The 14,095-nt window shown below is 42.8% G+C and overlaps 1 protein-coding gene across 3 annotated transcripts in view; it reads left to right on the forward strand.

Moving 5' to 3' along the window:
- The first annotated feature begins 1,895 nt into the window (after positions 1–1,895).
- Positions 1,896–14,095, forward strand: part of nfatc3a (nuclear factor of activated T cells 3a) — a 69,840-nt gene continuing 57,640 nt past the window's right edge. For 2 of the 3 annotated variants that reach the window (XM_030376323.1, XM_030376325.1), the window contains exon 1: positions 1,896–2,414. In XM_030376323.1, coding sequence (XP_030232183.1) covers positions 2,330–2,414 — 85 coding nt within the window. In that variant the 5' untranslated portion in view covers positions 1,896–2,329. Of the gene's footprint in view, positions 2,415–5,111; positions 8,163–14,095 lie in introns of those variants that run through there. The other variant, XM_030376324.1, reaches the window with a different exon arrangement.

Consider the following 14,095-nt stretch of genomic DNA (forward strand, 5'->3'; position numbering starts at 1 on the left):
GTGTGTGTGTCAGTCTGTCTGTCTGTCTGTCTGTCTGTCTGTCTGTCTGTCTGTCTGTCTGTCTGTCTGTCTGTCTGTCTGTCTCTCTGTCTGTCTGTGTGTGCTTGTGTGTGATTTAGGAATCATTCATTTTAAGGATTCCCCTTATTACGAATATATGAATAAAATCATATGCTATCTTACGGGCTAAACGTATTGTGTCAAATTGTTGGAGGGGGAGAAATGGCAAATTTGTGTACAAAAAGTTGCAGATTATTTACTAAATAATATTGATTGACAGGCCTACGGTTTTCTGAAGCAAACACTCATGCGCTTAACAATAGAATTACGTAGTGTTTTGAAGATTTCCCAAAGTCAGTAACAGGCCGTGTTATTGTAGGTCTGTAAATTATACCTAAGTGGTCTGGGAAAGATTGATGAGATTAATGAGGGGTCCAGAGGTCTTGGAGCAGTAAACATCTCGATCTACTTGGTATTAATTTTCCCAGTCAGATTCCTAGTGGGTCAAGACAAACAGTGAGGGCCGCCCTGATTCTAGATTCACCTCAGTCATAGCCACCGCCAACACACGCTAATGCAGTCACAGAGCACAGACAACCAGGAAGAAGACCTATGATAAGTGCATAATCAATATGGTTCTATCAATCTCAAATAAGCTCTGAGAAGTATGAATGCCAATAGTGATTTAAGAAATCAATTTCACCTCCCTAAGAGTTATTCAGTTGAAAAACAAATGTGATTAGACATTTCCCAATAAAGCTTTTTATCCCTGCCCTGCAAGCTTCATATCCATTGAAATATTAAATAGAAGGCCAACATAAGGATTACATAGGATGTATAAAACAGAAGAAGAGACAGATTAGATAGGACAGACCTCTTAAGACATAGGAAAAGAGAGATTTACATAGAAATACATAGGATAAGAGACAGACATAAGGTAAAATGCATAGTGACAGCATGCATGTATAGCGTCCTTAGTAATATAATTGACTTACGTTAATTCCAGTTGTATTAGTTGTTCAGTGACAGACTCATTGAGACTTCATACTGACTCATAGAGCAGGGGCTAGCGTTAGGGGCTGCCATCAGATCCACTTTCATAACCCGCTACAACCAAATGATCCACGTTTCCATATCCATTTCATGTAATAATGAATAATAATAATATATTTGAGCAAAAGAAAAAAACAAGAGGCATATCATATAAGCAGGTTATCGTATATGTTTTAAAATATATTTAAAAAGATATACCCACGGTATTTATTTTTCCTACTTATCTACATTTTCACCTTCCCTTTCATTCATTGCTAATGCATCTAATTGGCTAACTAGAAATGGTTAATGAAATAGGTGGGAGAGGAATCAAAAGGCGGAAGTGCACTTCTGTCATACATGTGAGCCTAGGAATGGCTCACCCTAAAGGTGCAGAGGTAGCTGAAGGGCAGGTTTGATATAATCGTATGGATCGTATGCATCGTATGGATGCAGCAAATAAAGTTCATGGGATTATTTTCGATAACATACAAAGAAAATACATTTCCCAAAAAAGAGTACACGGGAAATGATGGTTTATCAGAAAGAAAATATTTATAAAAACGGATTTATATTTATTATTATTATTATTATTATTATTATTATTATTATTATTATTATTAGTAGTAGTGGTAGTGGTAGTAGTAGTAGTATTAGTATTAGGCTAGTATAATTATTGTTATGTATTTTCATTATGAGAATAACATAAAAATACTTTGGAATATAATATTTTGCAGTTTTGTGTAATAAGGTTTTTGTTTACGTTTTATGTTTGTGTGTATGTGTGCGTGTACGTGCGCGTGTACACGTACGTGTTCATTTGTGCGTATGTGTTGCCTTTCTACTTTGCTGACGTCATCGCGGGAACTGCCCTGTCACGCGCTGTTAGTAAAAGTTGGGATAGAAGCTCCAGTCGGCGCGAGAGAGGTAAATTTCGCGACCGCTTTTATTGACGTTTGGTAAAGGTCGCGAGGAAGCGAAATAAATGACAGTGTAGCCTAGTCGAAGCCGCGCGATGTAACGAAAGTCGACTCCTTCCAAAAGTTTATGTCAACACTTTATCACAGTAGTCGAGAAGAAACCGCCACAGTGAGAGTTATTCTGGATTTTTTTTTAAAAGAAGGAAACGCTTTCTCGAGACCGTCGCGTTTATAATTGTAAAAACAACAACATCTCGAAAGGCTTATTTAACGAGAAGAGAACCACCCCCCGTGTTCCAGTCGGTAAATGTTGTGACATTTACAGCAGGGCATTGCTCTATAGCCGAGTCGTGGGGGAACCCACGCTGTCAAACCCGATGACTACTGTTAACTGCACCGGCACCGAGGAGCTGGACTTCACGCTCATCTTCGGAGAGGACGGACAGCAGCACGGCCCTGCAGGTCAGTGCGCTTCAACCTGCCGGAGCTCGATAGGATAGCCCTAGAGACAACGGAGGATATTCACCTCGTAGTAGGCTGTATTCCAAGTCTCGCCGTAGGCCTACATTTGAGATCTATTCAAGTGTCTCGTACACTTGAGATATGTTCAGTCAAGTGCATCCTAGAACATCTCACGTCTCATAGTAGCCTACATGGAAGTTATGGCCACGTATCCTTAATTTCAAGTCCCGTTGTAATAGTCCTATATTAAATTGTAGTAACTGCTTCCCAGCTGTAGGTTAGATCTTCCACTGTTTAGCAGTGAAACTGGAATGGACTTGACCTGATGAGCATTCTGAGAAATAGACATTCTGAGAAGTTTTGCTCATTTCTATTCAGCTTTATAAGTGCCTGGGCCATAGCTATCAATTGATCGGCATGCTGCCGATTGCAAGTGTACTAAAAAAATCGACCGTACAACTTTGAGACACCTTCAACGTAGTCCTATAACGAATAGCTCTGCATCTGCAAATGATGGGGTAAAGCAACACAGTTGTTAAACCACTGTATTACATTCAGAAGAATAGCCTGCAACATGCATTGCACCCATTGTAAGTAAGCAATGCGCCAGCACATTAGAAAGTTGGTTGAGAAACATTGCCGTGCTTTTCTAAATAAATTTGACAAAAAAGTATGATGAACTAAATATTTTCAAAGAGTATGTCAAGGGGGGGAAATGAAACCACAAAAGGTGCAAATATAGTAATTCGGATAAAGTTGACATAGTTCTGTTGCTTTGTTTTAGGCTGTGGGCCAAAGCAAAACAAATAGGCTAAGCAATTCATTTTCAGACTAGAGAAAGGAAAACAAGGGCTCAGTGTGAAGTGGCTTGCCTATCTTCAACATATGATCCTGCAAATGTTATGTTTATACTCATATTATTAATGGTTACTTATGGCTGTCCAGATATTGTAAGGTCAACTATACACTGCAACATCTAAATGCATGTGACATTCAATCACATTAAATTCAAATTGACATTCTAATTATTTAAATTGTTAGTCTACTAATTCAATGGCAAATGTCCTGTTGCCAAAACAATTACATTAGTTCCGCATTTTTACACACCTTATTTTGTCAGCTGTTTCTCTTCTTTTTCACATCATAGTGTGAGGTGATACATATATATTTCTTGAAGTTCACATAAAATGAAATTGTCGCCCCAAGGTTCTTCCACACACATACGTTTTGCCTCATACCGCTAAGCAAGCCCAAAGAACGCATCTTGCTTTTTTCACTATTCTTCCAGATTCCACTCCACACACACTAAAACACGCAGAAACACACACACACACACACACACACACACACACACACACACACACACACACACACACACACACACACACACACACACACACACACACACACACACACACACACACACACCAGCATCTGTTTCATCAAACTATGGCAAAGTTTTGAACCAATTTGGCCACTGCTTTCGACTTTCAATCCGTTCTACGTTTTTTGCTTTGTGACAGGCCAAAGGGGAAAAAAACAGCATTTGGAATAAGTGTAGGAATAAAAGCACCACTGTGCAAGTGGTTTTAATCTGGCCTCGACTGTATGACTTGGCCCAAAAGAGGAGCTTCTGTCCACATGAATAACGAGAGTGCGAGGAGCACTGCACAGCCAGAGTAGAGCAGCAGGGAGTAGAGAAGCACAGAGTCAAACGCTCTCCGTTTTCAATCGCTCTCATTCTCCGCAGGCCAAGCTCAAGTCAGGACCTGTCGAACACCACCGCTGTGCTTATCTACTCCCTGGTTAACACCTTCCACTGGTTATGAAAATAAATGATAATGAACAAAAACTTTATCTACAGTATTAAAAAATATCAACATACTTAGAACTTAATAATTACATTTGAGTTTAACTTACATTTAGAATACTTTGTCAGATCGAGGCATTTCTCGTCAATGTACTTTGATTGCTTTCTTCAGTTTTGCAGTTCTGCAAATTACTTTTCACTCATCTGAGGGTAGCCTGCTTAAATGTCTGTGATCCGAACTCTGTATCTCTGTCTGTCTGTATGTTTCTATGTCTGATTGTCAGTATGGCTGCTGTCTGTCTGTTTCTCTTTAATCTGCCTGTCTTTCCACTTGTCTGTCTGCCTGTCTGTCTGTCTCTACATATGCTTGCCTGCATGCCTGCCTATCCTTCTTTCTGCCAGTCCGGCGTTCTTCCTGTATTGTCCTCTGTGTCTGACTGTCTCTCCGTCTGTCTTTCTGTTTCTATGTGTCTGCCTATGTATGTCTGTTTATCTGTCTGTCTGTCTGTCTGACCATATGCTTGCCTGCCCCCCTGCCTGCCTGTCTATCTGTCCGCCTTTCTGTCTGTCTGTCTGTCTGTCTGTCTGTCTGTCTGTCTGTCTGTCTGTCTGTCTGTCTGTCTGTCTGTCTGTCTGTCTGTCTCTACATAAGCTTGCCTGCATGTCTGTCTTTCTTTCTGCCTGTCCTGCTTTCTTCCTGTATTGTCCTCTGTGTCTGTCTCTCCGTTGGTCTTTCTGTTTCTATGCGTCAGCCTATGTATCTCTGTTTATCTGTCTGTCTGTCTGTCTGTCTGTCTGTCTGTCTGTCTGTCTGTCTGTCTGTCTGTCTGTCTGTCTGTCTGTCTGTCTGTCTGTCTGACCATATGCTTGCCTACCCCCCCTGCCTGCCTGTCTATCTGACCGCCTTTCTGTCTGTCTGTCTCTACATATGCTTGCCTGCATGCCTGTCTTTCTTTCTGCCTGTCCTGCGTTCTTCCTGTATTGTCCTCTGTGTCTGTCTGTTACTCCATCTGTCTTTCTGTTTCTATTTGTCTGCATCTGTATCTCTGTTTATCTGTCTGTCTGTCTCGACCGTCCGAGGCAGGCTTCCCTTGAAAGTGAGAAAGTTCTTCTGTTTCATCTGTTGGCTGTGTAACTGAAGGGGTTTCCCTGCTAGCGTCAGGTGAAGGAAAGACCTATAGTTCGCCAACTTGCTTAGATCGTGATCTTTAATTTACGCTCATCTCTTATTTATATACTCAAGTCATGTGATGTGGTGGCATGTGATAGTGATAGGCTAGTTTAGTGTTGGGTTTGTCCTTGTTTATCTGAAACCTTATTTTATTGACGAGGCACGCAACTCAGCAAAACTGTTAGATATCCATTCAGATGAGGCCCTCAAAGAAGATAGACGGATGAGTCAAGCTTATACTAAAACAAATACAAGACGTCCTGTCTGCTAGGTTGGCTAATGCTACTGCGTAACATAGCATGAGTGATTGGTGTTATAAGCAGCAGAAGGGAAGTGCTGCTGGGTGGCGTCATGTCTGTGTTGAGCAAGGGGGGAGCTGGTCCCAGGAACCCTTTAGCACACACCCACTGGATTCTAAATAAACTGGCCTGATAGACCTTATTCACCTAGAGGCCTGCCCGGCTCCATCTTGGCTATAAACGCTAGCTGGGTTGGCGGAACTGAATGCGGAGCTCCACATTTGCTACCCCAACCCGGATAGCGTTGAGAACCAAGATGGCCTCCTTGTCAATATGGCCTAATTCAACCAAACATTCAAGGCACTTTCTTGATGACCTCGATGACTTGCAGGCATTCATTTAAACTAAACACTGCTACCAGAGGCAGTGTGTGGCTGCTTGTGGTCACACAAGGACCTGTCTAGGGGTGATGTCATTTTGGAAAAGACATCTGCTCCATGTTCTTTGGATGGATAATTACTCAATTATGCATTGTGATGAAGACCGTTTAGGAAAGTGTAAAACAAAATAAGTGATAGATGGGAAAGATAGAAGAGAAACATCCTTCGACAGATAGGAATGATGTTTGAATGGGATATTCGTGATAATCTTTCAATCGTAAATAATGGGTTCCTGTCTCCTATCTTTTCATTGGAGTGAATGGTATTTTAGTAATATATTTGGACCCCAACCCTAACTGGAAGTATAAGGGGCTTACCAAATGTTATCTAGCACTTACATGTAGCTACTCCAGTAAAGCAGGTGTCACTTTCCTTCCCTGTAATATGTCCGTATCAGGACATATTATGTTCAGGACCCTACTTTTTTTTTTTAACAGACTATTTTTGAAATAGCATGCTGCAGCATTAGCTGATGTCACACCCAAATGGCTCTAATTATTTTTGCTTTGCGGCAGAAGGGCAGTATATTTGTCATTCGGCGTTTGGACAAACCAGTTAGTAATGACTAACTGACGCCAGAGTTAATTAGTTCATATCATTAGGTAATAACAACAACTCTAATTACCTTATAATTATTTTAGATCATTTAACACACCCAATACTTTTCCGTCACTCAGACTGAAAACTTAAACCAGAACACATTTATTTTCAAAATAATTTATCAGGACAAATGAAGCCTGCTTTTAACCTGAGTTTAACATGATTGTGACCTTGGACTTGTTTACACGTATCCTCACTTTCTATTTTATCTAGTTCCTGATTCTTAGTAGAGAAACACGTTAATTGTGGAAAAATAACATTAAGCTCTTGCTTTACATGTTGCCCTTGAATTGTTCTTTGCATTAGTGCGATAGCATGAGGTTAGATAATTTATAAGCATTCAATGAGTTACAAGAATTGGAGTGGTTCATCAGGCTGAATAAGTTAGCGCTACATGGGTCTTGAGCATAAGAGTGGTTGTATAAAGCTAGATCGGTTAGCGTTCTGGGTCACGAGCAGTAGCCTCATTGGTCAGTGGAGGTGGTATGAGAGCTGTGGGTCGATATGCCCTCTATGGGTGGCTGATGAGAGGGTCCATAGTGAAGGTGTCTGGCTCCGAGCCCAGACATGCCATGTGGGCTTCAGATGGTCGGGAAGAATGAGAGGAGAAGGGAGCAGACTTACTCTTCCCTGCTGTGAATGGTAGCTGGAACGGCATTCTTGCTCAGTTACTCTTTCTCCAGATCCTCCTCTATTTGCCCCTTTTTATTTTCACACTTTCTGCATTTCTTGTATTTATCTTTTCCCTCCGTCTTTTCTTTCTTTTCTTTATTCAGCGATAAGATTCTTTACTTTACAAAACATACAAACAAAAAAAATATCTGTTTTTCCAAACCTAACCAAGATCTGCTGAGGCTTCTTTTTTCTCTCCTCTTTCTGTTTTCTCAGGATGTGAAATGAGACAAGCGTTACCGTCAGAGTGACTGATCTAGGCTAATAAAATCTCCAGATGCCAGCAGTTGTCATCAGTCAGTCAGGCTCAGTCACTAAGTCACACTGGATCTGGTTGGCTCCCGACCGCAGCAGCAGCGCCACTTAATCAACGCCACTATATACTTTTCAGCGTTTCGCCAACTCCCGAGGACCTTGTTGCGGTTAAAGTCACCGTCGCCTCTGGGAGTGAAGAAAGTTCCCTCTTGTCTCGGCACTTAAGTTGTTGTTTTTCTCCGTGCCGCGTGTCTCTCTGCCGCCCCTGGCTCGCCTCTCCTGGCCCTCCTCTCCCCAGCGCTTGTCGTGGGAAAGACTGAAATTACATCGCTCTCATGGTGGACTATTTTCAGCTCCCAGGGAGAGTGGCAGAGGGCAAGCGACAGGTTCTCTAGTCTCGTGGTGCTCAGAAGAGCAGGAGCGTCTCTCTCTCAGTGCGCACATCTGAAACCGTCCGCGGGAGGCTTGTTGTCGTCCTCTTTTTCTTTTTTTAAACCGCACTAGCGCTTTGGCGATTCGACGGGCCGAGGTGTGGAAGAATGCTGTGCGCCACATCGCCAGGTGAGTTGGCTGGCACGGCCAGACTTTGACCAGGTGGGTTGTGGGCTCGGCTTTTTTGTTTGTCTAGACGAATGAAACGTGTCAGCGGGATCCGACGCGTAAACAAACAGCCGTTATTGAGCTTTGTCAGACCCACAAATCTACCACGGAGAAATAAATGGAGCTTAACGACAGCATACCCTCTGGTAGTAACACAGCGCAGAGGACCACATGTAACCAAGATGTCCTCTGCACCAAGGTTAAACCACACACACAACACACGTGTTTGTTCAAAAGCTTTGCCTTAAACCTTAGGATATTAGTATTTTCTTTCTTTCTTTTATGTCTCTGCCCGCCTATGAGTGCAAAGTGCTGTCATGTTAAATAAGGTTTGAGTGCAGTTGTGTCGGCTGTAGGGCAGCGGGGGGGGGGGGGGGTTCGGTGCATCTCAACCTGCTGGTTACAACGTTCACCTCTTAAGATGTGCTCGTCTCAGAGAGAACCCGTTCAGACCCAGCCTGAGGTCCACATGTGGGAGGAGGTCTGCCATGTGGGTGCCCCCCCCACCCTGCGGAACCGAGGGGCTGGGCCCCCGGTGTGATGAGCTGGAAGGGTTGTTTCCGCGGGCGAGGCACGAGCTGCTATGTGTGGTATCTGTCTAGTTTAAATTTAGTGTAACATAAGCTACCGCTGGCGGCGCTGCATCAACGTCCCAAGGCCAGCCTCGGAGAGAGGGAGAAAGAGAGAGAGAGAGAGAGAGAGAGAGAGAGAGAGAGAGAGAGAGAGAGAGAGAGAGAGAGAGAGAGAGAGAGAGAGAGAGAGAGAGAGAGAGAGAGAGAGAGAGAGAGAGAGAGAGAGAGAGAGAGAGAGAGAGAGAGAGAGAGAGAGAGAGAGAGAGAGAGAGGTAGGTAAGTTCCTGCCTGGTATGGAGTCATTGCTGGGGTAGCGAAGCCCCCACAGCCAGGTTTGATTGCAAATATCGTTGCTGTTGACACCTCTTCATTGTAGACCCGCTCCATTGATCTTCCGCTTCATTCAGAAGAATTCAGAAGGACATTATTCAATATGAAAAAGTAAATGCCTTTTGAGGTTGGGGGGATAGCAAAAGGGATTGCCCACATGTTGTACATTTTCGAGAAAACAATTCACCCGTACAATAACATGAAATTGATTCAGCAATGTTACATCATCTTTATAATCCCGTGTCTCCATTAGGCCTATTGCCAAATAGGGATCAATTTGTTTTTATTTAAATAATATAATTGATTCAATAAATTGCTTTATATAATCTCAACTTTAAGAGCTCATAAAACTCTCGTTAATGTACTCTACTTTCTCGTTGCACATCCTGTTTCCCTAGTTATTTTCAGCTTGTTTATTCAATTTTTCCCCCTTTTTTCCCCTGGATATTAAGTAATGGGGTAGTTAACAAGGCTCCCCCCCACTGTGCAGGGGCAGAGCGGTGAGGGGTATTTCTACCTAGGAGGATGTACTTCCTCCTCTTCTCACCCAGATCCCAAATTCCTAAATTCTACCACCTCACCACCTCCTCTTCGTCATTTCCGTGGGTAGCAGGGGGCTCTTGGGCCCTGCGCCGGTGGTTGGCTTCTGGTTTAAGCACGACAGAGGCTTTGTGTGGGACACAGCACTCCGTGGTGGACTTAGTAGACTTAATTGTTAAACATTGAAATAACATTTTTATTTTTCAATGTTCTAAGGTGTCAGGTGGGTTACTTTTGGAAATAAACACATTAACTATGTAAGACAGACACATACAGTGCCCATTCTACTTTTGTATCTTTGTATACATTTATATTTTCCTTCAAAACGAATGGTATCTAGTCGATTTTGACCTGCATTTATGTCTATCATTTATTTTTGGAAGATGTGTATTTTATACGCATGGTCTTTAAATATGAAGCTATTAAGACTGTCATTCTTTTTTACTCCTTCCTATCCAATGCATCCCAAACCTCCAATACACCAACCATTGTGCATGCAATAAACGTGGCCTTTTGTTGCCCAGACCAGCTGTATGCATTCTTATATTCCTACTGCGTCCCTCTGGCTTGTCTATCCCCTGTATTTGGCAGCTATCTATTTGCACTTGGACCCATAGTTTGAAAATGTAAACTTAGATCTGTCTCTGATCACTCTCTCTCTATTTCTCTCTCTCGCCCTCTATCTCTTGTGCTCTTGCTCCGTCCCCTTTCTCTCTCTTTCTCTCTCTCTCTCTCATACACACAAACACACACACACACACACACACACACACACACACACACACACACACACACACACACACACACACACACACACACACACATACACACACACAGATACACGTATGTACACACACATGCACAGGTCTGCCCTCACCATGCTAGTCTTCCTGGCTCCCATGCACAGTCAGCCCTGACAACAGACTCTTTAAATGTCACCCCTGCCAGCGGTAGCCTCTGATGTTATCTGCTGTGGGTTACTGCAGGCCACCGACAGGCCTGTGTTTGCCTCTCATAACAATCAGCTAATGCAATGACTGTGGCTCCTGCCCGGTCCCCCTGGAACCCAGTGAATGCACCAGCCTCCTGGCTCTCTGTTAATACACATAAGGGGGCATCGCTGGTCACTGTATCTCTCCACACAACATCCAACAATCATGTCATGTTTGCATCGTGATTGTTTGAATCGGGCTTATTTGAAGTTTGCTCTTGATATATACTATATCATGCATAATGCATGATATAAGTTAGGATAATATATCTAGTTATATTATGAAAGTAATATACTTATTAGAGCTGTCAAGCGATTAAAATATTTAATCGTGATTAATCGCATTAATGTAATAGTTAACTCTAATTAATCGCGATTAATCGCAAAGTCTTTTTCTATGCTAAATATCCCTTGATTTTTTTGTCCCAGAATTCTTCTCATTTTAATTCTCTTATCAACATGGTGAAGTGCATCGGCTTGCCTTGTGCAAATTATTTTTTATTGATAACAACATTGGCATATACACTGATCAAAACAGGACGATACAAAAAAATAGCCTATAGTGCAATTAAACGACTGCTTTGAACAAATGTCATTTGAACATAGCAGTCAGGCTACTGCTTCTTTGTTTTGAGCCAAAGAAAAAAAAAAAGTTTTTTTTTTTTTTTATATATAAAATAATTGCGTTAATCGCGCGATAAAAAAATTAACGCCGTTAAATTTGGTTTGCGTTAACGCCGTTAATAACGCGTTTAACTGACAGCTCTAATACTTATATATATATATGGAGGGATATAAGGAAGGGATAATTCACTACAAAGTGGGCTGATATTGAAAATGATGCACAATGCAGCAGCAAGGTTCTTAGGCCTCTGTCGTCAAATCCTTTTCAATAAAAGTACACTTAGTGGTGGATTATCCCAATCAATGAAGTGAAGCCTGGAATCCATCAGGGTTTCAGGGTTGTGAATGGTGCATCGGCAGGTGTTTCAGTTAAGCTAAGGTTCAAATCATCAACTGGCACCTTTTGTCTGCCCTGTGTTTTCACAGCAGGAGGTTGCTAATTAAGAGCCTAATATAGCATGCAGTCATATGTTACCGTTGGCTTAGGGTGCCGTTTTTTAAGCTACTGCTGGCTGATTTCCTCGCTCTGACGTGAGGGAAAGTCTTTGTGTCGCGATGCTGACACAACACAATAGCCTTCCGCATTGATGATTAAAGGATAACTTTAATTGTTCAACCTGGACCCTATTTCCCTATCATACGGGTCTAAGGGACAGATGCAGACAATATTTTTAGAAATTGGTCCAGTGTTGAGCGAGAACGCTGCAGCTGTACCCACGACAAACGGGCTGCAGTTTAATCTTTTGGGGCAACAGCCCCCATCAATGTAAGTCCTCTAAAAGTGTGCTTTCGGCACTTTTTTTTAGATGCTTGACAACGTTATGGAAAGGATTCCTACAAAGAAAACAACTTTTAAGGACCAGTCGCCTCATCTGTTCTGCTTATAACTGCGACTCAGAAAATCTCAGAAAAAAACGGTTCAATCTCACAGGAATTGTCCCTATTGTCATTACTATCTCCCCTCTCCTTCACCCAAATCCGTTCTCGCTCAATATTAGACCAATTCCCCGAAAAGAATTTCTCACTAGTCCATCAGACCCAAAATGATTGCACAGTTGGGTCCAGTTTGAAAAAGGTTTTCTTTAAGCCGACCCTCAGAGTTAATTATTAATTATGAACCACACATGAACTCCTTTTTTCGCCCCCTTTTGACTCAAATGCATGTACATCAGCAGTACCAACAAATAACCGCTACACGCAGGGTCAAACAGGAGAGATGCCATTCAATGTTGGAGGGCCACAGCTGTAGCCCGGCTTGGATAATAATATGATGTGTGCGTCACAACCTCTTTGCTCAGAAATAGGGCCAAGGCAAAGCAGCCCCGCCTGTTTCATTCACCAAAAGAATATAACATCGAAACCCACATTTCTTATTCCGAGAGTGATTGCAAAAGTAATTATGTGCAAGGAACTTATCTTGGTGCACAGCATATATTCAGGGCAAAAGTGTAATCCTACATACAGTACATGAGTGTATAGTAGCACGTTGCTTGTCAAATGTCAGTTGTTTTAATAGGTCATTCAAATCCATTGAAATGTTAACGAGAGTTTGTTACCTCAAATTTTGTATGTGACTTTTAAACCTTCTTTCATTGACTTTAGGTAACTTGGGTAAACAAGTATATTGCAATATAAATTGTAAGGCCAAGCGAATTCTGTGTACAATATTTTCCTTTGATCATACACATTTTGCATTGATAGATGATCTTCAGTAGGGCTATTTTTTTTTATTTTGACAGCCATACATTGTGTGGTTATTTGGCAGCATTCTGCTTTGGTCGGTTGGTCGCCGGTTCTTAAGGAGAGCTGAAAGAGGAGCCCGACCCGAACACAAAGCTTGTGTCCAGGCAGGGGGTGAAAGCTGAGCCCCTTCTAATCAACCTGCCTCCCCACACAAAGAGCCAAGCTCCGCTTACCCACCAGCCTCATGCCTCAAACCTTATGCCTCGTTAAAGCCCCCAGTCTCCAGCCTCCAGCTTCCAGCACACAAACTGCTGGCAAGCCCCAACTCATAAAGGACACAAACACCAATACACACACACAAAAGTTAACATGGTGACACACATACAGATACACACATATAACACACACACACACAGGCACAGACAAACACAAATACAAGTACCAGTGACACAGATACATTCATGCAGGCGCGCACACATCCATACCCACACATACAAACACACACACACACACACACACACACACACACACACACACACACACACACACACACACACACACACACACACACACACACACGCACACGCAGACGCACACATACATGATGGAACACAACTATACATACAGATGCACACAGCTACACAGACCGAAGCAAACACTGGCCCACAAACAAACAAAGTGGCACACATACAGATGCATACACAAACCCTCACACACATACACACACGCATACACACACACACACAGCTTTACAAAGAGGTGACACTGCACACCATGTAACGACCCGCTGAATGAGTTATCCTACCAATGATGGACACCTCAACCCCCCCCTCCCCCATCCCACCTCCACCCCTACCAATAGATACCTGGGCTTCCCGCAAATGTGGAGCTGTGTCTCAGTGCATGTCCCATGACCCTGACCCACCTCCTTAACAACGGGGGAGGAGCCACGACGGTAGAACCAAAGGTAAACGTATCCCTTGGTGTCCTCATATCCCCTCATAGAATACTCCCAGGCCATGGAGGTTGTATCGTCTGGCGGCGGTGGAGGTTTTAGCTGGGACCCAATACGGTCCTTACCCTCGTCTGACTCCGTAATGCCCTGCCACTCTAGTGTGGAGGGTGTCCCATCCCACTACTGAGGGGCCACTACG

Source organism: Gadus morhua, chromosome 14 (assembly GCF_902167405.1).
Source record: "Gadus morhua chromosome 14, gadMor3.0, whole genome shotgun sequence".
In the NCBI taxonomy this organism is placed as follows: domain Eukaryota; kingdom Metazoa; phylum Chordata; class Actinopteri; order Gadiformes; family Gadidae; genus Gadus; species Gadus morhua.